At 37.4% G+C, this 26,360-nt stretch overlaps 2 protein-coding genes across 4 annotated transcripts; one reads left to right on the top strand and one right to left on the bottom strand.

Moving 5' to 3' along the window:
• The first annotated feature begins 1,070 nt into the window (after positions 1 to 1,070).
• Positions 1,071 to 4,777, top strand: LOC107798060 (jasmonoyl--L-amino acid synthetase JAR6-like). 3 transcript variants are annotated; one of them, XM_075246390.1, is made up of 5 exons: positions 1,071 to 1,213; positions 2,217 to 2,528; positions 2,643 to 2,744; positions 3,164 to 3,957; positions 4,174 to 4,777. In XM_075246390.1, the coding sequence occupies exons 2-5, from the start codon at positions 2,224 to 2,226 to the stop codon at positions 4,713 to 4,715; spliced, it is 1,743 nt and encodes a 580-aa protein (XP_075102491.1). In that variant the 5' UTR covers positions 1,071 to 1,213; positions 2,217 to 2,223; the 3' UTR covers positions 4,716 to 4,777. The 3 variants fall into 3 exon arrangements, with proteins under 3 accessions (XP_075102491.1, XP_075102493.1, XP_075102492.1); XM_075246392.1 differs by having other exon boundaries at positions 1,192 to 1,213; positions 2,221 to 2,528; XM_075246391.1 differs by lacking the exon at positions 1,071 to 1,213 and adding an exon at positions 1,344 to 1,559.
• Positions 4,778 to 17,913: 13,136 nt separating this feature from the next.
• LOC107798053 (jasmonoyl--L-amino acid synthetase JAR6-like) lies at positions 17,914 to 20,355 on the bottom strand. Its single transcript, XM_016620995.1, has 3 exons — positions 20,090 to 20,355; positions 19,124 to 19,398; positions 17,914 to 18,455 (listed from the first exon to the last, which is right to left on the bottom strand). The coding sequence occupies exons 1-3, from the start codon at positions 20,353 to 20,355 to the stop codon at positions 17,914 to 17,916; spliced, it is 1,083 nt and encodes a 360-aa protein (XP_016476481.1).
• Between the last annotated feature and the right edge of the window lie 6,005 nt (positions 20,356 to 26,360).

Below are 26,360 nucleotides of genomic sequence, written 5' to 3'. Positions count from 1 at the left end.
CCCCAGTAAAGAACATACCATAAAAAAAAATTATTCTTTAATTTCTTACTCCCCAATAATGAACATATCATAAAAATCAACAAATAGAAATACAGTTATTTTTTATTTGTTACCTCCCAATTCATAACATACCATAAAAATCATTAATGAAATATAATACTATTCTTTAATTTGTTATCTCGCCCAATAAATAACATACCATAAAAATCAACAGATAAATAAAATTATATAATTTCACACAATCACATATATAATATGGTAAATACTTAGCAACCGGATGTTCAGATTAAACAATATCAACTCATGATGAATAAGTAAATTAATAAGATATAAATATATATTTATTGAATTAATCATAGTTAAGTAATTTTTTGTAAGTATATTCCGAATAAACTTTTTGCAAATTTAACAACAAAAAATATAGATAGGCCTTAAATTTTGGAAAGGTAAACATCATTGGGACTATAGCCTGTTTGGCCAAACTTCCCAATAGGCCAAAAGTACTTTATAATATATAGTGACTTTAGGGTGAATGCTTTTATATTTGTTGAATGATTTTTAATATTTTTAATATATTTAATTTATATTAAAAGAATTAAGTACTTTTAAATTTTATTTTCGTATTTTACTTAAATAAAATGAAAAGATTTAATTATTGCCTGTAATAATAAATTTTTAAGATTATTTATTTACTTATAATATTAATTATTAAGTAAATTTATTCATGTCTTTATTCGTAATTTGATATTTCAAAGCACTTTCTGAAAAATTTAGACAAATATAAATTATTGCTCAAAAATATTTTCAGAATGATTAGCCAAACACAAACTATTTTTCTCCAAAAGTATTTTTTTCAAAACCACTTCTAAAAAAATACTTCTCAAAATAAGCTGATTTTTACGTCATAGCCAATCACGCTATAAGAGTGCCAATAACTGCCTTCTTCCGAAAAATCATCTCACTCACTTTTATGTTTGTTAGCCGTAGCCATTCAACTTTAAGTTCCACAAATGGACATACCCAATTTCCAGTTAGACCTGAGATATAACGGTTTTGGTTGCAATAATAGTAATCTATTAGGGGTAGTTTCGGTATCGCAAAAAAGTTTTTGGCCCCACCTTGGACGGCGTTTGTGTTCAGTCTCCAGCTATAAATATTTCTCTTTCTCAAGAATCATTTAACAACTTCATTTCAAAAACAATTTATAAAAGAGGTACATGCATATACAAAATTCACATATGATTCTTCTTTTTACAAATATTTATATGATTTTTTTGGTCTTTTTGACTGAATTATTGGAAAGAGTTCTGCTTATATGTGGAATAAGCTTTCTGCTTCTGTCTTTGAGTAATTTTATGTCAAATTCTTTGTTGTTCTCATCTGCTTTTAATTATATCTTCTTTCTCTTTTTAGATTCTTGAGCCCCTTTTCGTCTTTTTCAATATTTCTCTTTTTGGATATTCTTACGTTGGATCTTTTCTTTGTGAACTTTTTTGGAGTTTGGTCTGATTTTTGATTTACTCCATTAGTTGATTAAGAATTTCTTGAAATAATTTCAGGTATCTTTCTGAATTTAGTAGACACTGAAGTATGGTCTATGGAGTAGTGCATCAGTCCAGCTAGCTTTCAGTTTAATTAGTCTTAAATTCCACACACACTGACACACAGTCACAAAAATACATTTATTTATTATACATTTTATTGTCTACACATTTAATTGTATGTTTTCTTGTCTCTGTCTGTATGTCTAAATAGCTATAGTAAAGATTCCATGGAAGTATTAATTTTTCTGAATTTGTATGTATGTCTGATAAGCTATAGAAAAGATTTCTTTTTGGACTGTTTTATTTCAAAACATCAAATTTGTGTTTTCACCTTTGACTTTTTTGTACTATGTCTGATTGCTAACAGTATAGAACAATCAAGAACTGAAAAATTTGCAGCATATGCTTGTTTGACACCTACTTTTATAAGCTAACAATCAGAGTTTATAGGTTCTTATAAACAGCTTTTTAGGAGATGATTCATAGAATTTTACTTATCTATATATCCAATATCCATATAACCTCACCCCCACCACCCCTCCCCCCCCCCCAACAAAACAAAAATAGCCTCTCTCAAAATTGGATAAATTACTTACTGGGAAGCTAATCTTTCTTGATTAGTAGTGTTAAAAAGTTGAGATCTTTGTTCTTATAATTAGCTATTTATTGTAGGAAGATCATGAAGATGCTGGTGGAGAAGATTGATATGAAGTTTGATCAAGAAAAAGTGATTGAGGAATTTGAGGATTTGACAAAAGATGCTGGCAAAATTCAAGAAGAGACACTTGAAAAGATACTGGAACAGAATAGAGGGACAGAATATTTGCAGCAATGGGGTTTGAATGGTAAAACTGATCCTCAGACTTTCAAGAATTGTGTCCCTATTGTAACTCACAATGATTTGGAGCCTTACATTCAAAGAGTTGCTGATGGTGATCTTTCTCCCATTCTTACTGGAAAACCAATTGAAACCATCTCATTGAGGTAATGTAAAAGAGGATCTTTCACTTGTAAAAAATGTCTTTCTTTTTGTGGGGTTCTTATTTTCTTGATGTTTTTAGAAGGTTTGAATAAGGAAATTGAATGGTTGGTTTGCAGTTCTGGTACTACTCAAGGGAAGCCAAAGTTTGTACCTTTCAATGATGAATTGATGGAGTCCACTATGCAGATATTCAAGACCTCTTTTGCCTTTAGGAATCGGTAATGCTATTTTTCATTTTGTTCTATTTATGCATATCTGGCAATTTGCTTGTTGAAAAAAGGGAAGCCTGGTGCACAAATCATCCCGCATTCACGCAAGGTCCGGGGAAGGGCCGCACCCCAAGTGTTGTGAAGTAGACAGCCTACCCTAACACAAGGATTAGTGGTTGCTTCCGCAGCTCTTACGCCTGACCTATAAGAGCAGGCATTGGTTCATAAAATTTCTCTAAGCAGCCATGGAAAGTTAAAGAGTTTAAATGGTGATAAATGTGGGGGACACATAACGAACTTCTGTCACAATTGAGACTTTTCAATCCCAAGAACAAGAAAAGGACTGGTCATTCTTTCTTCAATTAAATTAAATGTTTGGTTTGTTATAGCTTAGCTAAATGTAATAGTTCTGTTTTTTTTTCATTCAGAGAATTTCCAATTGGAAATGGGAAGGCTTTGCAGTTTATTTACAGCAGCAAACAGTTCAAAACAAAGGGAGGTTTAGCAGCAGGAACAGCCACTACCAATGTGTACAGAAATGCACAATTCAAGAAGACAATGAAAACAATGTGTACTCCATGTTGTAGTCCTGATGAAGTAATATTTGGTCCTGATTTTCACCAATCCTTATACTGCCACCTTTTGTGTGGGCTCATTTTCCGCGATGAAGTTCAAGTTGTTTCGTCAACCTTTGCCCATAGCATTGTTCATGCTTTCCGAACTTTTGAACAAGTATGGGAAGCACTTGTTGTTGACATAAGAGAAGGAGTCCTGTCGAGTAGAGTCACTGTCCCGTCCATAGGATTAGCCATGTCAAAATTGCTGAAGCCTGATCCGGAACTAGCTGATACAATTTATAATAAGTGCTCAAGATTAAGCAATTGGTACGGCTTGATTCCTGAACTCTTCCCAAACACAAGGTACATATATGGTATCATGACAGGATCAATGGAACCTTACTTGAAGAAACTGAGGCATTATGCTGGGGAGTTACCTTTATTAAGTGCAGATTATGGTTCTTCTGAAGGATGGGTTGGAGTAAACGTTAACCCGAAATTGCCCCCTGAACTAGTCACTTACGCAGTACTACCAAATATTGCTTATTTCGAATTCATTCCTCTCGGGAGAAATCTCAATGGCATGGAGCAAGCAAATTCTCCTGTGGGTCTGACTGAAGTTAAACTTGGTGAAGAGTATGAAATTGTCTTTACCAATTTTGCAGGTACAATTGTCTTGCACCCCTTTTCTTGAAAATGCTTTGCTCAGCAAAAATGTTTAAAGACTCCAGACTTTATACTTGAGCCTCAGTGTTTTATTTGATAACATTAAGTAATTCAGCTGAATGAGACAATTCCTCTCTGGTTTTCACTTAGTCTACAGGATTTTAATTATATGCACTAACAGTATAATTGACTATTTTATGAATGTGTATATGCAGGTTTATATCGTTATAGACTAGGTGATGTGGTAAAGATAAAAGACTTCCACAATGGGACTCCAGAACTCCAGTTTGTATGCAGAAGGAACCTTTTGCTGAGCATTAACATTGACAAGAACACAGAGAGAGATTTACAACTAGCCGTAGAAGCTGCAGCAAAGCGCTTAGTAGACGGAAAACTAGAAGTGGTGGACTTCACGAGCCATGTCAATGTCTCGGCTGATCCGGGACACTATGTGATCTTTTGGGAACTGAGTGGTGAAGCAAATGGTGAAATGTTGCAAGATTGCTGCAACTGTTTGGATAAGGCGTTTATCGATGCAGGCTATATGAGCTCCCGGAAAGTGAATGCAATTGGAGCACTTGAGCTGAGGATTGTGAAGAGGGGAACATTTCATAAGATATTAGATCATTTTGTAGGATTAGGAGGTGCAGTTAGCCAGTTCAAAACTCCTAGATGTGTTGGTCCAAAGAATAGCTCATTGCTCCAAATATTGTCTAGTAATGTTGTTGAGAGCTATGTTAGTACTGCCTTCTGTTGAATTAAGTTAATAATTCACATAGTTCTTATATATTTTTCCTTAATCAATCAAACAAGAATTCAGTATTTTTCATGTTTATTCTTAAGTAAAATTTAAATTATCATTTTCATTAACTTAGAATATAATAAGTCCTTTTCTACTATAGTTATTTAATTAAAATGATAGTCAATTCAAATTTAACTCTCTTCTAATTTAGTTAGTTCTAAATTATAGTACTTGGCAACAATATGTTTTTGCTGTTAACATATTATGGCTTTCAGAATAATATGATTTTGCTAAATAAATAATTTATATTTATGAAAAAAGAGTTTATCGAATCAATAATATGTTTCTTAATTTATAAATCGACCATTCTTTTTAGAACAGACTAAAATGAAAATAGGTTCATGCAAACTGAAATTGAGGGGATAATGAATTATTTCCGCTATATGATTTTGCTGTTAGCAAATTGTTGCTATTCAGAATAATCTTATTTTGTTAAATAAATAATTTATATTTATAAAAAATAATTTTATGGAATCAATTTATAACTAAGAGTGAAAAGAGACATAAATTACTTTGTAATTGAGTCAACTTAGAATTAAAAATCTTACAATACTCAGCTCATTTATATTATTTATAGATTTAAGGATACTTCAGTCATCTTAATATAAAAAGCGTTCATCAACATCTCTCCGCCAGACACATTAACATCTTATTTACAAAGTTAGCTTCATCACTTAAAAAGTATTTTTCAGCACTCGACGCTTAAAAGCTACTTGTTTGAAATAGCAATCTCTGTATTTGATGATTCATGACTTGTTATTATGTCCTTAATTTCTTGCTCCACTAAGATATGGCAATTCCATGAGATGTCTATCAATGACATGGTTGAGTGCAACCAATTCATCGTAGAAAAAAGTTCCAAATTTGTCCTAATGACTTGATATCGTGCTTAAACTATATCGTAGAAAATGACAGATCCTCTAACCTTAAAGTATATTGTAGAAACTTGAAAGATCCTCGGGGGTAATATTACCGATGGTCATTCAACTTTCATTGAAAAATAATTCAAGTAGACCTATACATATAAAAAAAACGTTGGATAATACTAAATCTAGTCCCAGAAAATGCATGTAGCCAATCACATGCATGTATAAAATTGTCATGTAAGCATAGTCACGTTACCAGCTCATCTTATATAATAAGTACATACAACCACTTAAGAGGTCGTTTGGTTCGAACACGAGTTGTGCATGGATTAATAATACATGTATTAATAATGCACAAATTAGTTATGCAGGGTTAAGATACACCATACTTAGTTATGTGAAAATTAGTTTTACGAAAATTAATTATGTAGGGATTAGTAATTTAAAAATATAATGTGAGTATTATTTATTATTTACCTAGTTTATTCTATTAAATAATTAGTATATTTTAAATATATATTATTAAACAAAAAATACAAGTTTGATCGAATAGGGTATTCTTGTGATCTTGTATTTTCATCCAAGTATTACTAACATATATTAGTTATTCCATCTTCTACCCTGCATAAAATAGTACATAGATTCTCTTATAACTTATACATATATTACTTATGCTGGAAAAAAAAAATATGTATACAATGCTATAATTTATGTGAAAAAGAGAGAAAAACCAATCAAACATGGTATAACTTATGCTAGATTTTATGTGAAGATTATTTTTTCCTATTTTTGTAATCAAACATTGTATAAAGTTTTTTTTTTTGGTTAAAAAAGTATATAATATATAATAACAGAAACTAGTTAGTGTCAGTTACAATTTATAGTACTTCATTCGCGTCTACAAACAAAGAGTAGTCTATTCTACATTAATGCTATTACAAACCATTGTTTTCCTTTCAAAAATAGTTCATAGGATGTCTGCCAATAGTGTTTCATTGGCAAATACTGAAGGAACTACCAAAAAGTTTCTACCCACTACAGTATACTTCCCTGCTTCCTTTGCTAACTTGTCCGCTACTCTATTTGCTTCTCTGAAGACATGGCATACTGGTGGACGCCCCGGTGCTATCAGGAGTGACCTACATTCACATATCAAATTGTCATAAATTAGGTTACCTTTATTGATACAATTAATTACCTGGGTAGAATCCAAATTAACCTCCAGAGGAGTAAGGTTATTTGTAATCGCCATCTTTAGCCCTTGCATCAATGCTATTAGTTCACAGTGTAGTATGTTAGTACATGTTATCTTTTTCATGAAACCTATTACCCAGTCCCCCTGCTATTCCTAATAATCCTGCCCAGGCCTCCCACCAATCCATTTTGAAGGGTTGCACCATCAGTGTTGAGTTTGTAGTGGTCCCTTTGAGGGGGGTGCCATTTGATCTAGATGAACAAATCAGGTTTTCCTGGCATCCTCCTGCTACATGAATGTACTCTATGTCTTTGGCTATGCCATTTTTGTATGAGACATGGTCCCTTTTTCTATTGAAACAATTGTTGTTTCTAGTTATCCAGATTTCCCAGAGGTAGAAAGGGATCAACTGCCCCCACCTAAGTAGGCTATTGAAATTGTGACTGTGCAGACTGTTAATGATGCATTCTCACTTGGTTTGGACATTGGAAAAAGGACTGGATATTAATGTTTGTCTGACGTAGTTATGAAAGGTTATCCCAGAAGTGCTTAGCATTTTCACACCTGATGAACACATGCTCAATGGATTCCTCTTCTATGTTGCATAAGAAGCAAACAGGGCTCAAAGTTACACCTCTGTGATGAAGGTGTTTGCTAGTGCGGAGTCTGCCATGTGTCATAAGCTAAAGGAAGTATTTGATTTTATTAGGAACTTTCCTAGCCCATATCCAATTGAACCTTTTTTCCTGTTCATTTTCCTGATGGTATATATCCTATAAGATGCCGAATAGGCAGACTTCGTTGTGAACAACCCATTGTGGGTTTGGTTTCATACCATTCTATCAATGTTTGCATTGTTGGCACTGGAGATAGTGGAGCTGATCCTGTTGGTAACACTGTCAGGGAGGGTGACAGAAAGATTGGTAGTGTTCCAAATGCCATCTTGGATATAGGAGGAAACATTCATGGTTTCTTTCTCCCTGTTTAGTGGTCCATTAACCAAGGTTCTGATTGGCTCCATATTGTGGATCCATCTATCATTGTAAAGGTTGACTCCATCCTCCTTGTTGACAATCCACCTATTAGCCTTACTTCACACCTTCTACCCATTCCTAATGCTAAGCCAGGTCCTAGAGGCCATGTGTCTAGTAGGTTGTCTGCTAGTACAATGGCTGTGGAGCAAAACTCTAGCCCACTAGGCATTTGGGTTGTTATATATTCTCTAAGCAAGCCCAGCAAGAATGACTTTATTTTTTAGATCAGTTCTATGAACCCCAAGTCCCCCTTCCTCTCTAGGTTTGGTGATGGTATCCAACCAATTAGGTTCATTTTCGTTTTAGCAGTTGTGGTTCCCCATATGAAGTTTCTTTGGATCTTATCAATTTGGCTGCTCACCTGGGCAGGTAGCTTAATATATTGCATAACATGGCTTGGGATGCGACCAAGAGATAATTTGGCAAGAGTGGTTCTACCAGCCATGTTCATGAAGTGGGTTTTCCAGCCTGCCAGTTTGGTTTGCATATTGTCTATGATGAATTGGAAGTCCCTATTGGTAGGCCTTTTATGGAATATAGGAAATTTCAGATATTTGCCAAAGGATTTGCTGGCCGTAAGAGTGACTGATTTTGATTGGAAACCAACTTCCATTAATGACGTAGGACTCAATGCTTCTAGACAGTCTCTTCATGCACATGATATAGATGTAGGGAGACATAGGGTCTCTCTGCCTAATGCCCCTGCTAGGGTGGAAAAAGTTAGTTCTGCCCCCATTCACTAGAACAAAGATAGAGCTATTAGAGATGCATGACATAATTATCTTAGTCATGTTATAAGGGAAGCCAAAGGACACAAGGGTATCTCTAATTATGGACCATTCCAGCCTATCAAAAGCCTTTTGATTGTAGGCTAGAAACTCGCGTTTTAGCCGTAGTTTACACTCTAATTACTGTATTTCACATATGTTCGTGCTTAAATGATGTTGATTTGCACTTATTACATATTTTATGCCTTGCAGGAAATGATTCCGAGTTAAAAGGATAAATTGGAGCTAAATCGAATAATTTAGAGTTTTGAAGTCTGAGTAAAAGCCAATGAATTAAACCAGGATTGCATCTGGGGCTCGTGGACCAGCATTGCATATGGAAGTGGGAAGAAAGTTCAAGGGCTAGAACAAATGTAGTAATGCGACGCATTAGTGCAAATGTGTGTCAGAAGTTGACAAGTTCAGAGACTGGAAGTTTTGTGATCTGACAAGAAAATGGACTAGTGCGACGCATGGTGCGATGCACTAACACAAAAGTCCGTCAGACACTGGGAGTTCAGAGAGTTTGCATCTATATAAACTACACTAATGCAACATGTTGTGCGACGCATGAAGTGTAAAGTTTGCAGGTTTTTCCACTTCGGCTCAAAGAGGGTAGTTTCATCCGGGTTCATTCCTACTTGGTATAAATACACTGAAAACATATTTTTTGAGGGATCTTTGACCTATGAAAGATTTGAGAACCAACCAAGGCAAGAAGACTCAAAAATTCATCAAAATTTTAACTAACAATCGGTGCAATACGGGAGTTTATATCGAATCATTATCATTGATGTCTTCTATGTTTTTAAACCTCATTGAGATGACTTTTTCCATTGCTATGGAGTAAATTCCATTAGGGTGTTGACAGATACGGTGTTTTGATAACTTGGTTAGGGATTCAATTCTTGATAATTGTTGAAATTAATTAATGGAGTTTTAATTCGTATTGTGGAGTTATTTCTTATTTTGCTTAATCGAAAGAAGAGTTTGATATTAAATTTCTTTACATCTTATGCTCTAGTTTAAATTCGTGATTCAAATAGGTAATCGAAAGAGCCTCTTGAATTGTTAATTGAACTAGAAAATAGGAAAATATTCGTGAGAAGTTACCCTTTAGACCATAAGCATCATTTGATTGTTGCAATTGTTTGTCGTGCTTCAATTGGATTAATTACTGAAAATAACGTTTAATCAAAAGAGGAACATTAACTTCAAGTGTAATCTGATTATCTGTTGAATTCGTGAGAATCAACATTATTATAGAGTGAATTAACTCAAGAATTGGATCCCAAGTCAATTATCTTATACCTGTCTAGTCAATTACCCTTATTTCTCTCATTGATATTTCTTCGATGCTCATCTGCTATCTTTTGTGACCAATTGTTATATACTCAATTTTTAGTAGTAAATCATAGTAGATAATCATCAATTCAAGTGTTAATTTTCTTGGATAGTAATCAATTGAAGATTATTTGAACACTGTTTAAATTCACTCCCTAAGGATGTTTATAAAAACCCGAAAAACCGAACCAAACCAACTAAAAAAATCGATACTCTTTTGGTTTGGTTTGATTTTGGTTTTGAATTTTAAAAACCAATGAAATTTGGTTTGGTTTTAGTTTTAATAAAAAAAATAACCAAAAAATACCAAACCAAACCGACTATAGAAGTAGCTATTTAAAATTTATTTTATATATATATATATATATATATATATATATATATATATATATATATAAAGTTTCTAAAATTTTATGGTACATGTTAATCGTTTGCACTTTTAGTCTAGTTCTTTGCTATTATAATAATCTAGTTCTTTGCCTTTACATTCTAGTTTGATTGATACTTTTCTTTTGCTAAGTACAAAAATCTATTTCATGTTATAAATAATCTATTTCAATTAGTTGAGTCCTTAAATTATTCATTACTATTTGATTCAATTATCATCAATATATCTTGGTAAATGATAGATTTTCCAAAGAGCAATTGATTTGATAGTGCTACGTTGAAAATATAGTCACTGAGATATGTATTTGGTATTGTATGTCTCATATTTATGGAAAAAACGATAAGTAACCGAAAAAAGCCAAAAACTGATAAAAACTGACATAAACCGAATCGATAAAAAAAAAATCGGCTTAATTGGTTTGGTTTGGTTCCAATATTTGAAAAACTGACTTACTTGATTTGGTTTCTTTTTAGAGAAAAGCCGATCCAAACCAAACCACGAATACCCCTACCAATCCCTGTGGAGACGATAATTTAACTATACTATCTTTGACTAGCGAGCAATTATTTTGTGGTATGTTTTGCGCTCGTCACATTTTCTAAGTCAATTTTGAGGATCATATTAGCATTTTCCCTTTCATCTTGCTGAAGTGAATGATGTATTCCTGGACTATGATGGCATTATCACTAGCTCTCCTATCGGACAAGAAACTGGCTTGACTAGGCCCAATGATGGATGGAAGGATTGAATTTATTCTATTGACAATGATTTTAGTAATTAGCTTGTACATTGTGTTGCACAAACCAATTGGCCTGAAGTTCTTAAGAATTATGGTATTAATACACTTGGGGATCAGACAAAGATATGTACTATTGACATTGGGATTCATTTCAAAACTCTGGAAAGTTTGGTTGCAGAATTGAGTGATTTTGTTTTTCAAAATATTCCAGAATCTTTGGTGGAAAAAGGGGCGGAGGCCATTAGGCCCAGGAGCCTTTGTTGGCTTGAAAGAGAACATGGCATCCTTGATCTCACTAGTTCTGAGTGGAGCATTCAAAATAGCCTGGTCCTTACTGGATAGGATATGGGTGTTGTATGTTGTGCTCTGCCATGGGTTGGGAGAGGAGTGGTGGTCAGTGGTATAGAGAGGATTATATAATTGGTAGATTGCATCCTTAATTTCCTATTGGTTCTCTATCCAGTTTCCAACATCATCTTGAAGTGCACTAATCATGTTTCTTCTTCTCCTATTGAGAGTTGAGGTGTGGAAGAACCTAGTGTTGGCATCCTCTTCTATATGCCAGTTGATCCTAGACTTAGTCCTCCAGAAAACATCTTCACTATTCAGGATAGAGGAGTATTCATCTAGAAGCTCACCCTCTAGCTTCTGAAGGAAATTGCTAAAAAGGTATGCTTTGGATTTTTGGATGCCTCCCAGCCTGGCCAGGATGTGCTTTTTCCTATGAAACATGTTACCAAAGACATTCTTGTTTCATGTGGAAACCTAGTCTTGGAAATTGGCATTCCCTTTCTCTAAACTACAGTTCCCAGCATATGCCTGCTGAATCACACTGGGGGAGGTAGGGTGGCCACACCACATGGGCTCAAACCTGAAGGGCCTTAGGGAATTCTAACTAGGGTTAGGCCACATGGTAACTAACATAGGGCAATGGTCAGAATGGGTTCTAGGTAGATGGGAGATAGAGCTAGAGGGGTATTCTTGAATCCATATGTCATTTGCCAAATACCTATCCAGTATTTCTAATATAAGTTGGCTTCTATTCTTATACCTCATATTGTTCCAAGTTTATTTACTACCTTTAAAGCCTAAGTCAATTAGCTTATAGTAGTTAATACACTACCAGAATATGTTAGTTATTGGGGAAGAGATTTAGTTTCCCCCTGCTTATCTTTGGCCCTGAGGACTTCATTGAAGTCCCTTCCTACTGGCCAACTTCCATTATAGTGATCAAGAATTGCTTTGAGTTGATCCCAAAGGTTCCTTCTATTAGCATAACTATTAATAGCATAGATAATAGTGAATAACCAGGGAATGGAGGAAGGGCTTACCTTAACCATGACATTAATGCCCTGAGTGGTGGTGGAGACTTCATCAATCTTCAAGATGTCATCATTCCACGAGATGACAATTACTCCAGAAAAATTCACAACTGGGGCTTGAATTTGGCCTGAGAAGCCTAGTTCTTGCATCAAATGCTTATGCTCTGTCATCCTCGTTTCCAGGAGAACATGCATGGTAGGTTTGTGCAGCTTGACCATCTCAGTATTGTGCCTTCTAAACTCACCACTGTTAGCCCATCTAGCAATCCAGATTATGAAATTTATTAATAAATTGGGGTTGGTGGGTGGCTTCCTTTTTAGGCATTTGGCTTTCTCCTTCCCTGATGGGCTCCCCTAAGTCTCCTGGCCTGGAGAGTTCTGAGTTTGTTCCATTATAAAGTTTAGACTCACAACTAAGTCTCTTAAGTCTTATCCTATGGCTAACCTTAGCTTTACTCCGCACCTTACCATGCTCCTTGGACATAGTACGATAAGCATTTCTCCCCCAGACCCACTAAACTCTATTTGCTCCTCCTGTTGCAGGAGCATAGCTTTTGTCTTGGGCACTCCCAACTTTACTATCAGGTCCTCCAGCTCTGTGTTGCTTGCCTCTAGATGCCCGTGGACATTTTCTGACCCTGCCACCTGGGTTTCTTTTGGTGGTGGGGTCTCTCTCCATGTTGATTGGAAGGATGGGCTTGGAATCCCCTCCTTTGGGGAGGTTAAAGGGAAAAAGGGGAGGGTGTGGCTTAACTGCTCCATTAGTGAGCTCAGTTGATTTGTTGTTAGGGTTTGTTGGCTCAAGGCCATCTGTGATTGCATCAGTGTTGCTAACCATAGCTGGTAGCCATAGTTCATCATTGCATGGTTCACACTTGCAATGACTACTTTGGCCAGGTAGTGGGGGTTTTGGATCACTACTATGATGGGTAGAGCCCTTATTTTGAAGGTTAGGGGAAAGACAGCCCCCTGTAGGGCCATCTCCAACCATGAAAATGGTATGCGATCCATGGGAAGGGGTGAAGAAGTCACCACGATGGGCGCTGGGTCCTCTTCTTGGTTCTGCATGTGAGTTTGGTTAGTGGGGGGGGGGGTTGGTTGTTCTCCATTTTTGTTGTTAGTGGTGACAGTGAGAGTATTATTTTTAAACAAGCCAAAGCTGTTATTTAAATCTCTCCTTGTCTCATTTGGTTTTCGTGCATGGCAATCTCCCATGATTTGAGCTCTTTGGGAGGTGACTGCTTCAGTCAAATCATCTGAGAGAAAATGATAAAGAGGAACAGTGGGTGGATGGTCTTGAGTGTGAATGTCACTTTCAAGTATAACCCCTCTGACTTCTTTTCCATTACAGGAGGATTTATGGCTTGATTTTGACCCCACTATGGATCCCACTAATTGACTTTCAATGTGGTAAGTTTGTGCCCCATTTGGGCTGTTAATATGTGGAGAGTATTTACCTGAAGTGGATGCGTGTATTTGTCTTGGGGATTTGTGATTCGTGGTGTGTGTGCGAGTGTTAGTGGCGTGGCCCAGGTAGGATACAAATTTAGGCGTGTGTTTGACTTATGTGCCTTCTGTATTTGGGCCATTTGCACGCGGTATTGGCCTATGAGACCTTTGGTACCTTCTGGTTTTGGGCTACTATAGCCCATGTAGGTTAATTTGGGCCTGTTCGAGTGGGTTGTTTTGACTTGCAGCCCTAGTACCGCCCTCATCGGAGCCGCCCTCCCCCGAGTTCCCTAGTATGGAAAACTTACCTGAATTCGGCGCATGTCTCTTTTCCTCTTGGCTGCGATTTGTTACCCCTTATTGCCTGAGATTGTGGCGCTCCGTTGTTGCTCTCTTCCGCCGTGCTTTCCTTGGGAATTCCACCACCTTCCAGTTGCTGTCTTCTTGAGCGGTTGTCCTCGCCGTGGATGTTTCTGCCTTCTCTGGTGTCTCATGTGGTGGTTCTATAGTACATCTCCCTGATAGGTGGCCTATTCGCCCACACTTCTTGCACATGATACCCTCCCCCTCGTACTCGATCGGCTACCTATGGTTTTCAACCTCCATGTCCGTCTGAAGGGGACTTCGATCGGCACTTGGATGTATATCCGTGCTAATCTACCTCTCAGGGTTGAAGATGTGCACGTATCGATCTTTAGGAAGTTTCCCACCCTTGTTCCCTCTTTCTCCAGAATTTCTTTGTCATAAAATTCCATGGGTAATTGGGGTAACTGGATCCAGATTGTTGTGGTTTGGATTTTTGAGACGGCCGACATGAAATTGGGATCCCAATTCCTAACTAAGGGGAAATGACCCATGATAAACCATGGGCCTCCGTGTAAGGCTTTTGTCATGTTCTCCTCTTTTTCGAACTTGATTGTGAAGAATTCCCAGCCTAGATCGATGAGGGATAATTGTTCTGTAAGGGTCCATAGTTGTTGGAGCTTGGATTTAAGAATGTGGTATGGAATTTTCCTCCCAAAAACTTTGAGGATAACTGAGAATCGCCAAGGGTGGTAGATTCTCAGTTTTTGTTCCTGGCTTAGGATGATGGGCTCCGAAATGTCCTCGATCCTAGTTGTCTCCGACAGTATTCCGGCTTGGTGGTGTTGGGGGTAGTAGGTACTTGACTTTGTCAAGTTTTTTTTCGGATAATATTTCTTTGAAGGTGTTCTTTTTCGGAATCATTTCAATTTCCATAAGAGCTGAGCTAATGTCCGATGGGTCGGGTGGTTTCAGTATTTGGTCCTGTGTAGGGGTAGGATGAGGCCATCTTAGGGGAAGGAGGATAATTTTGGAGAGAGAATTTTCCACTCAACAGTTTTTCATGTCAAGTACCTACTAGTTTTAATACATGAATAACTCCTCTCTAACCGACAGTCAACGACCCCTTGAAACAATTGAAAAAATCCACTTGCTAATATTCTTTTATCATACTTATGAGATTGTGGTGTATAGCACTTTTTTGTCAAAGGACAATGGTGGCTTTGTTAAATGTTTGGCCACATAGTCCTTGTACTGTGCTCTGTTCTCCTTCCCTACTTCTGTTTGATTTTCATTAATTTGTAGGTGGTTGCTATGTAGATGTAACTTTGATTGATCAAAACTCTGTCCACTTTATCAGTTGGCCAAGTACTGTTAAAAGTGGACGAGAATATTGCTTACTTTCCAAAATGGAAAATGGTAGTAAGAACTTTGAGCCTCTAGAAAAGGATCAGATGATTGAGATCTAGCAAAAGATCTTCTTTTAATACCCAAATACAGCGACTCCCCCGTCTTCTTTCCTTTAGTTTGTCTTTTAAAAAAAATATATTTTTATATTTAGAAACAATTTAACTTTAAATTTTATATTTATATAAAGCTATAGAAATGTCGATATCTTATTTTAAACTACAAATTTCAAAAGTTATTCTTTCTTTTTTAATTTTATGTCTAATCAAATATGATCACATATATAGAAACGGCTGATATTTTCCTTCATTTTCTTAACTCCTCATCTGTCATTCAACATGAACTAGTTAGGGGTCGTTGGTTTAATGGATAAGTAAAAATAATTTTGAGATAAAAATTTAGTATTGCCTTATCCCTTGTTTGGTTACTAATCCTAGAATAAGTTATCTTAAGATTAAAAATGTTACCGAAATAACTTATATCTACCAAAGGTTGGAATTAGAGGCGTATCCAGTGTAGAAGCTATGGGTTCAACTGAACCCATAGCTTTCGCTCATACCATTAGGGGTGGGCATCGGTCGATTCGGTTCGATTGTGAATATTATCGGTTTGGCATATCAGTTATCGGTTTATAAATATGTTAAACTAATAACCGAGCCGATAAGATATCGATTATCGATCATTATTGGTTCGATTATCAGTTTAACGTATAAGATAACTCAATCTAGATTATAAAGGGAAGAAGTAATGAGGGATAATGTGTACTGTATAAAGAATATGATAAACTTTCTTTAGTGTTGTAACCCTCTCAAAGAATATGATAAACCTTACAACATTATTTCTCTATGTGTTGAATGATAAATTTGGGAGAATTACAACAGCAGATAGAGAATTGTGAGAACGGTAAAATTATATACCTAAGGATAAAATCGTATTTTTATAAAGTTTATTGGGTTATCGGTTAAATCGTTAATAAAATTGGGCAAACCGAGACCCGAACCAATAGCCCAATAATAAAATAACACTAAACTGTTACTGAATTATTAACCCAATAACCCGATACCGATAACCCAATAAGCTTTTTTCGGTTCGGGTTATCGGTTTTACCCGATATATGCCCAGCCCTACATAGCATGTATTTTTGCTCAAAATATTATTAACTATGTACAAATAAAAAAATTTGAACCCATTAAATTAGATTAGATATGGTAGAATTGCGAATGTGAACCCTTAAAGTTCAAATTCAGGATTCGTCTCTTGTTGGAATAGTAATCGCAGGATAAATTATCCCAAGATAAAGTGATAAAATTGATAATCCTAAAATTAATACAACATACCAAACATTCAATAAAAAATAATATATCAAATAATTAATCTCACCGTAACTTATATTCGAACCAAACTACCCTTTACAGATTTATGCTTCCCACACGTATCTATGCTCCAGAGAGTTGTCTCTTTCTCCAAAGAGGGTAGCAATAAACATCACCACTCGTCCAAAAAGCTAAATAAGCAAATACGGTTCAAACTTCAAACCAAATTCAACGTCGCACTAATATCTGATCTTGGTCCCACAAAACCGACAACTCACAGTAAGTTTGTCATACTAGGATTAGATAAATTCAGAAGTGGTCCATGATTACGAGTCAACCAGCTGGTGGACCCCCTGGGATTTGAACATTTGTCAAAATACATATTCAAACTCAGACTCAGTTAGTAGATACAGAGTGTCACGTGCACGTTTCCTTACGCTCACTAACACCACCGAATTATCCGTGCGGCACCTGCAGTTTCTCTCGTTGCAGGCCAACCACTAGCCGAAGTCACAACTCCAAAGTGCGGGTTGTAACACAGAGTATCAATTAACTGAACTAGTCCATTGTGCGACAATAAATGTAACTAACACAATTGTAGCTAAGATTTTCAGGAGTAATAATCATAGTACATGACATTCAATTATGCAAATTTGACCGGGTTGAATCAACAACAAGCTCGCGATTCTAATTGAAAAAAAGAATAACCTCTCTACTCTATTTGCTTGCAATTTTGTGTCTATCAGGCATGACAAAGGCTTCTGTAACCTTTAACTCGTTATGTTGTTCGATTAAACAATTGGCTCCGCGTTCATACGACATTTAACAATTTGTATCTCTATATGTATAGTTCTAGAGAAAAGGAGTAGCATACCCGTGCTACTACCGCTTATAAGCGACATCTGCCACTGGGGTCGAGAAATAGAGATGTGAAACTAGTCTCCAGTTTTCGACAATTTGAAGTATTATTAAGAGAATAATGCCCAGTTCAGTAGGGCTGCACAAAGCAGGAAAGCTACAAATAGTTCAACAGAAGGCACTACTAACATAGGTCTCAACAACATTACTAGAGAGTATTTGGAGCAATGAGCTATTCTTTGGACCAACACATCTAGGAGTTTTGAACTGGCTAACTGCACCTCCTAATCCTACAAAATGATCTAATATCTTATGAAATGTTCCTCTCTTCACAATCCTCAGCTCAAGTGCTCCAATTGCATTCACTTTCCGGGAGCTCACATAGCCTGCATCGATAAACGCCTTATCCAAACAGTTGCAGTAATCTTGCAACATTTCACCAGTTGCTTCACCACTCAGTTCCCAGAAGATCACATAGTGTCCCGGATCAGCTGAGACATTGACATGGCTCGTGAAGTCCACCACTTCTAGTTTTCCGTCTACTAAGCGCTTTGCTACAGCTTCTACGGTTAGTTGTAAATCTTTCTCTGTGTTCTTGTCAATGTTAATGCGCAGCAAAAGGTTCCTTCTGCATACAAACTGGAGTTCTGGAGTCACATTGTGGAAGCCTTTTATCTTTACCACATCACCTAGTCTATAATGATATAAACCTGCATATACACATTCATAAAATCGTCAATTATATTGTCAGTGCATATATTTAAAATCCGGTAACATAAGTGACAAACTAGATAGACTAATAGCTTGTTATTTAGAAATGTGTGAGTGAGGTGGATATGAAACAACTGGACAGAACTTAGAAGGCAGAATGCAAAAGATCCCAACATTCTATGCCTTCGAAACCTGTTAAAGTATCTTTTTCAAGAACATCAGGTGGACAAAAAGACATGAATATCAGGCACATGCAATTATTTAGATTAGAACAAATATGTACAACAGATGATTGAAAAGTATGTTGAAGTCCAGAACAAAGCATAAAAACAAATCATAAGTTTTATTATCTAAGCAGAATTTAATATTTGTAAGTGATCATGTTTAAACTATAAGTACCAAATGTCTAAACTATAAGTACCATATATAAGTGAAACAAGAAAGGAATTGTCTCACTCATCAGAGTTGCAGATGGAAAGAAGTAAATCCAAATAATGCAGAAGTCGCTCACCAAGAGTCATAATCCATAATCAAATGTTGATGGTCGCTCAATAAACTATTCATATACTAAGTTAAGAAATATTTTTGGTAAGCAATGAGTCACCAACATAATAATATTTTTGGTAAGCAAAACATTTTTAAGAAAAGGGGTGCAAGAAAATTGTACCTGCAAAATTTGTGAAGACAGTTTCATACTCTTCACCAAGTTTAACTTCAGTCAGACCCACTGGAGAATACGCTTGCTCCACGCCATTGAGATTTCCCCCAAGAGGAATGAATTCAAAATAACCAATATTTGGTAATACTGCATAAGTGACTAGCTCAGGGGGCAATTTCAGGTTAACGTTTACTCCAACCCATCCTTCAGAAGAACCATAATCTGCACTCAATAAAGGTAATTCCCCAGAATAATGCCTCAGTTTCTTCAAGTAAGGTTGTCTAATGTTATACTAAGAGGTAAGGCCTATGCCATAGGTCCCCAAATTTGGGGGCCCCATTTTTTAAAAATAATAGGTTTATAGGTGTTTAAAAAATAATATTTAATACTTTTAATACAAAGTAGAGTTTTTAATATAAAAGGAAAGAAAGTTCTTTATATATATAAAAATAAAGTAATAATTTGACTTACTTAAAAATGGGTAGATGAATAGTTTTCCAACGTTCCAATTTTTTACTTTTTACTCCTTCATTAGAGAACGTGTAAAATTTTTACTCTCCCTTTCTTAATTTGTTCAAGTCAATCTTTCTTTTTACCAATCTCTTTATATTTCAAATACATATTTTTTGTCTTTCTCTTTATTATTCTTACTCATATTCTTTCTCCAAGATTTTATTAGTTTAAGTGTTCAACAATACTTTTAAACTTTCAATAGTTTTATACTTCTATTGCTCTATAATATCTTATCTAAAATCAACAATATCTGAATAAGACTAAATGAGTTGTCTATAATATCGATTGAAAAAGAATTATTAGAAAAAGTTGATTATAAAAAAGATCATTAACAACTTTATATCTCAAAAAGCCAGAAGATTAGATTTCAGATAACAATATATCTTATAACTTCATTTTAAAAATTTAGGCCTTTGTATTAAATTTTGGCCTTAGGCCCCGCATGTGCTTGAGCCGCTCCTGGATCCTGTCATTATACCATATATGCACCTTGTATTTGGGAAGAGTTCAGGAATCAAGTCGTACCAATTGCTCAATCTTGAGCACTTATTATAAATTGTATCAGCCAGTTCAGGATCAGGCTTCAGCAACTTTGACACGGTTAATCTTATCGACGGGACAGTGACTCTACTCGACAAGACTCCTTCTCTTATGTCAACAACAAGTGCTTCCCATACTTGTTCAAATGTTCGAAAAGTATGGACAATGCTATGGGCAAAGGTAGCCATGGTCTGCCACGGCCTTCATCTCGTGTAGCCAAATGTTCAGAAGTTGGTGATATGCTGATGGAACAGCCTTCATCTCGTGTAGCCATGGTCTGCCAAGATTTATATTACAGCCTATGTGTCACGACCCAAAATCTCACTAGTCGTGATGGCACCTAACCCAACCCGTTAGATAAGCCAATTTCCAACTATCCAATTCCAATCAAATTAATTAAAAGAAAATATCTAAAACCGATACATCTCCCCAAGAACTGGTAGTACAAATCATGAGCTTCTAAGAATAGAGTATACAAAGCGGAAATGAAATAAATACATAGTCTGTTTGAATATTACATAAACAGAGCTTTTATAAATCTAAGGCTACCCTGAACAAGAGGCAGCTACAACAGGAACGCAGGTACATCTTCAAGTCCCGCAACCATCGAGCACAGCAACAACAACAGCCAACATCTGCACGCAATGTGCAGAAGTGTAGTATCAGTACAACCGACCCCATGTACTGAGTAAGTAACAAACCTAGCCGTAGGTTGAAAGTAGTGACGAGCTTCTACCAAGGTCGGGTCCACAACCAATAGTACACAACAATCCATAACAACATAAAGCAAATAATACCATAAATAACTGAGGGATAAAATACTCAGCCAAATAATGATTTCAAAAATTATAGTTCTTCCTTCCAAATATCTCAGTGAAAACCCAAATCGTTTGCCAAAGTTTCCAATAATATAAATAGTTTAAAAATAATAAATTTCTCCCAAAATCTTGTCAATAATAAATAAGATGTTTCATTTTCCTTCCGGATAACCCGTGTAAAACAAATGCATCACTATGCCCATCTGTCAACAATGTGTAAAAACTCATGAATGATGTGATGTTGTACAGCATGAGAAAAAATACATCTCTATGCATGTATGTCATGTGTGCATGCCAATGCAATGCAACTCAATGATAAAAATCATAAACAGCCCCTCGGGCAGAACATCACTCATATACAGCCCCTCGGGCAAACCTCACAGTCACTCGTGCCACTCGGGCAAACCTCACAGTCACTCTTGCCACTCGGGCATACCTCACAATCACTCTTGCCACTCGGGCATACCTCACAATCACTCTTGCCACTCGGGCATACCTTCATCCCAAGCGCTATAATCTGTACGGACAACTCACGTGCCATCATATCAATACCTGAATCCGCACGGTCAACTCACGTGCTACGCGGACAACTCACGCGCTATGGTATAAATACCTGGACCCGCACGGTCAACTCACGTACTACGCGGACAACTCACGCGCTATGGTATTAATATCCTCACAATCAGGCCCACGGCCTCACTCAGGTATGCTGCAGGTGGGCAGCCCCGATCCACACTCATCCTCACAATTCAGGCCCTCGGCCTCACTCAGGTATGCTGCAGGCGGGCAGCCCCGATCCACACTCATCCTCACAAATCAAGCCACTCGGGCATTTTAGTAAAACAGGGCATTCGGCCCAAAATATTTATATGCATCAAAATAGAGTCATAAAACTGAGTTATGATATGTAATGAAATGAATATGACTGAGTATGAGTTTTTAATTTAACACAATAATTCACATCAATATGACCTCTGTGGGTCCCAATAATACTGGCACATAGCCTCAACATGATTTGTAATATGCTTTTCAGCTCAATTTCTTTAACACATAACACCGCATGGAAAATACCAAGGTTATTTAACTATAACATTCCACATAAACAATTATGTCACAATTTCTATAGTGCACGCCCACACGCCCGTCACCTAGCATGTGCATCACCTCCCAACAATTCACAAAATACATATATTCAGGGTTCATACCCTCAACTCCAAGATTAGAAGAGTTACTTACCTCAATCCAAGCAAATTCTTTAATCCAATAAACCTTTTCCTCGTGATTCGGCTTCCGAACGCCTCGAATCTTAGTCAAAATAATTTGATACAATCAACACGAGGTATAGAAATCAATTCCATATGAAAATGCTAATTTTCCATAAAAATCTGAAATTTAGCTCAAAAATAGCCCATGGGGCCCACGTCTCGGAACCCGACAAAAGTTACAAAATCTGAACACCCGTTCCGATACGAGTCCAACCATACAAAAATTATCAAATTCCGACATCGGATTGACCTTTAAATCTTCATTTTATATTTTTGGAAGATTTTACAAAAAAAAATCAGATTTTTCTTCCATAAATTCATGGATTCATGATGTAAATGAATATGGAATCATGAAATATAATCAATATAGGATAAGGAACACTTACCCCAATGTTTTCCCATGAAAATCGTCCAAAAATCGCCTAAACCGAGCTCCCCAACTCTATTTTTGTCAAAAATGGTCAAAATAACCCGTTTTATAAACCCTCAGATGTTTCGGGCGTCACAGGTAGCGTGGGGCGCTGCCTGTGGCGCAGCTTCCAGTACCCAAAAATTTCCAGTGCCAGGGCTAGCGCCCCGCGCTACCCTGGGCGCTCGCGGCGACAGAAAAATCATTCCAGTTACGAAAATAGGCATAACTTTCTCATACGATATCCGAATTCAATGATTCTTTTTGCTATGGCTCCATAATTTCAATACGGATCTAATACTTCAATCAAAACTAAATTTGGAGCTCATTTGCTTAATGTGATACCACATATTCTTGAAGAATCGACATCGAACATTCTAGGTTCGATGCCGAAACATAGCAAATCAATCCGGAATGAACTCAAATCTTTGCGTACAAGTCATAATACCTCGTAGGAAGTTATTCAAGACTTCAAATAGTTGAAAGCAGAGTAATTACTCAAAATGACAAGTCGGGTCGTTACACTATGTCACCATCTACTACTTCAAATAAGGTGGTCTTCATGACCCTTTGGCGTTGTGGGCAGCAGGATCTCCCCTCGGGTTGTCACACTTGTTAAGTTGAACCCGGCGAGAAGCTTTGTGGCTGGAATGATGCTTCCGTTTAGCTTTGCTTGCTCCAGCACTCTTCATTGAATGATATTGGCCAAACTTCCCCAGTCCACCAAAACACGTTTAATTTTAAAATCTAGAACGTTAAGAAAAATTCCAAGGCAATCGTTGTGTGGTAGTAGAAGTCCATCGGCGTTCTCTTCTGAGAATGTGATGTCGTCCTCGGCGACATCCCTTAGTCTCTTGCTATGAGTCACCGATACCTCTTTGTATTTTTTGTTGCCGAGAAGGTCACACCGTTGATCTCGTTCCCCCCGAAAATCATGTTGATGGTTTGTCGGGGAGGGTCTTCACCTATCTTCGAGGGCTCTGCGTTATCCCGGTTGCGGCCGTAATTGTTTTTGGCTCGGTCGCTTAAGAACTCTCTGAGATGGCCATTTTTCAACAACGCCGCCACCTCATTGCACAGATATCGGCAGTCCCCGGTACGATGGCCGTTAGTTCCATGATACTCGCACCATAGATTGGGATCTCCCTAGCTGGGATTAGATCTCATCGGCCTCGGGAACCGTGCTTTCTTGATGTTCCTCTTCGCCGATACCATCTCCACTATGCTGATATTGAAATTGTACTCGGACAGTGTAGGATAGGTGGAATCCTGGGAACCTGATACCTCTTTGTCCTGCAATGATCTGTTATTCCGGCCGCAGTCAGTTCTTTTATCGGGAGCGAACCTGTCCGCCGACCGAAAACCTCTACCGCATCCTTCGGCCCTTTCGTAGGGCAAAAATCGGCCCTTAGAAGATCGTTGATCTGCGTCAAAATCATTCTTCGGCTTATCCATGTTCTTTTCTCGATCCCGACTCTTGGTTGATGCCGAGAAACCGAGTTGGTCATCTTCTGTTCTTATCTTTGATTCATAGCACTTATGGACATCCGCCCATGTAGTTGCCTAAAATTCGAGCATGCTTTCTTTCAGTTTCCGGAAGGCGTCGGAGCTCCTCGGGTTCAGCCCTTTAGTAAATGCCTCAACTGCCCATTCGTCTGGCATGACCGGTAGCAACATCCTTTCTTTTTGGAACCTGGTCATGAACTCGTATAGCAACTCAGACTCTCCTTGTGAAATTCTGAATATGTCCACCTTACGGGCATGGACCTTCCTGGCCCAGGCATGGGCCTTGATGAAAGAGTCTGCGGGCATTTCAAGGAAATCTATTGAGTGCTCCGGTAGAAGTGAGTACCATGTCAGGGCCCCCTTTCGTGAGGGTTTCTCCGAACGTCTTCAGTAGGAATGACTCAATCTTGTGTGGAGCTAAGTCGTTTCCTTTTATCGCCATTGTATAGGTGGTGATGTGCTCCTGAGGATCTGAAGTCCCATCATATTTTGGTATGTCTAGTATTTTGAACCGCTTCGGGATCAACTCTGGTGTTGTGCTTGGTTTGAATGGAAACTAGGTGTATTTCTTTAAGTCCGGGCCCTTCAGCACTGGTGGTGCGCCCGGAATTTGGTCCATTCGAGCATTTATTTCCCTCATAAATTGCATGAGCTCAGTTTTGAAAGGATCATTTCTGTTATTGTTACCAGATCGGCTGCCGATCCCCTGGCCCCGTCGAAGCCGACCTCACCCCTCGGGGTGTTGTTAGCAACCCTTTACGTTATTTGGTTTGCGGGAGCACCATGAGGAATTGAACCTCTTCCATTCGCGTTGTTGGAAGCACCCGATAATGCTTGCCTCAATTCTGTCATGGTCTGGTATTGCCGTGAGAGATGTCCCATAATAGCCTTTTGTTGTTCCCTCAGAATTCTCACTATTTCCGCAATATGCTCGTCTTTAACGTCATCAGGAGTTGCCTCCCGTAAGTGTCGTATATATTGCCCGCTATGGACCGGCGTGGCTATATCCCCCTCGTTGGGGGTGTCGTTGATCGAATCCTCGTGTTGAGGCGGAGTTTCTTGTGCCTCAACGTTGTCTGCGATGTTGACATCGTTATCTGCCATCTTTTAAGATTTTTTTCTAAGAAACAAAGAATCAAACAGATTAGTAATAGACGCAAGGATCAACTCAATTACTCAATTGTCTAAGCCCCACGGTGGGCGCCAAACTGTTTACTCGTAAAACAATACAGTTGAATTTATTGCGTGATTTATAGACAAGCGAATCGATTTGATCCAAAATGATAAATAAAAATACCAGACTTAGCGTTGAGATTGAGATAAAATAGCAGACAGTTTGGTTCCAGGAGTAAGGCTTCCGAAGACAACAACAAGAATATTGTTAGACAGAAAATAGAATATTATTTAGCTTAGAATGATGTGTAGCATAAGTTTGTCAGAATTTTTGTCCCTTACAATGGCCATTGAAGTCACTATTTATAGCTATACCTAGGGAACAAGGTCCTAGGATCAAGCCCTCTTAAATGACAATAATGGGGGCCATTAACGACTATGTAACGACAAGCTATGAATGCCAAAATTCTCTGTAACGGATTGTGTATTTAGTACTGAGGAATATTCTTTATTGAATGTCATCTAGTGGCAAATATTCGCCGTTGAAGTCACTATTTATAGCTATACCTAGGGAACAAGGTCCTAGGATCAAGCCCTCTTAAATGACAATAATGGGGGCAATTGACGAATATGTAACGGCGTGCTATGAATGCCAAAATTCTCTATAACGGATTGTGTATTTAGTACTGAGAAATATTCTTCATTGAATGTCATCTAGTGGCAAATATTATTTTGTCCCGTTAGCAATGTTTCCTTCGGGGTCTACCCGATGCCAACCGAAGTTGTTGTCCTCCGTCTTGGCTTCCACTCGTTTTGTCTTCCATCTGTCCCAGGCTCCACGTGTCACTCTATCATTTGAGAATTTAATGTGAACCTTTATACAATTACATGACATTCAATTATGGAAATTTGACCGGGTTGAATTAACGATCATATTTGAGGAATAAAGTTTCTTGACCAAAATTGATTGACTACAACAAGCTCGCAATTCTGATTGAAAGAAACAATAACCTCTCTACTCTATTTGCTTGCAATTTTGTGGCTATCAGGCTTGACAAAGGCTTCCGTAACTTTAGACTCGT

The sequence above is a fragment of the Nicotiana tabacum genome, chromosome 23, assembly GCF_000715075.1.
Source record: "Nicotiana tabacum cultivar K326 chromosome 23, ASM71507v2, whole genome shotgun sequence".
In the NCBI taxonomy this organism is placed as follows: domain Eukaryota; kingdom Viridiplantae; phylum Streptophyta; class Magnoliopsida; order Solanales; family Solanaceae; genus Nicotiana; species Nicotiana tabacum.
This window is presented reverse-complemented; position numbering and strand designations above follow the sequence as displayed.

What these genes read in the sequence shown, in the direction of transcription:
- LOC107798060 (XM_075246390.1), top strand. Translation starts at nt 2,224, where the DNA reads ATGAAGATGCTGGTGGAGAAGATTGATATGAAGTTTGATCAAGAAAAA. An exon ending in ATTGAAACCATCTCATTGAG is followed by an intron (nt 2,529 to 2,642) that starts GTAATGTAAAAG and finishes GTTGGTTTGCAG; the next exon opens with TTCTGGTACTACTCAAGGGA. An exon ending in TGTCTTTACCAATTTTGCAG is followed by an intron (nt 3,958 to 4,173) that starts GTACAATTGTCT and finishes GTGTATATGCAG; the next exon opens with GTTTATATCGTTATAGACTA.
- LOC107798053 (XM_016620995.1), bottom strand. Translation starts at nt 20,355, where the DNA reads ATGGCTACCTTTGCCCATAGCATTGTCCATACTTTTCGAACATTTGAA. An exon ending in TATGGTATAATGACAGGATC is followed by an intron (nt 19,399 to 20,089) that starts CAGGAGCGGCTC and finishes TTAGTATAACAT; the next exon opens with TAGACAACCTTACTTGAAGA. An exon ending in TGTCTTCACAAATTTTGCAG is followed by an intron (nt 18,456 to 19,123) that starts GTACAATTTTCT and finishes GTGTATATGCAG; the next exon opens with GTTTATATCATTATAGACTA.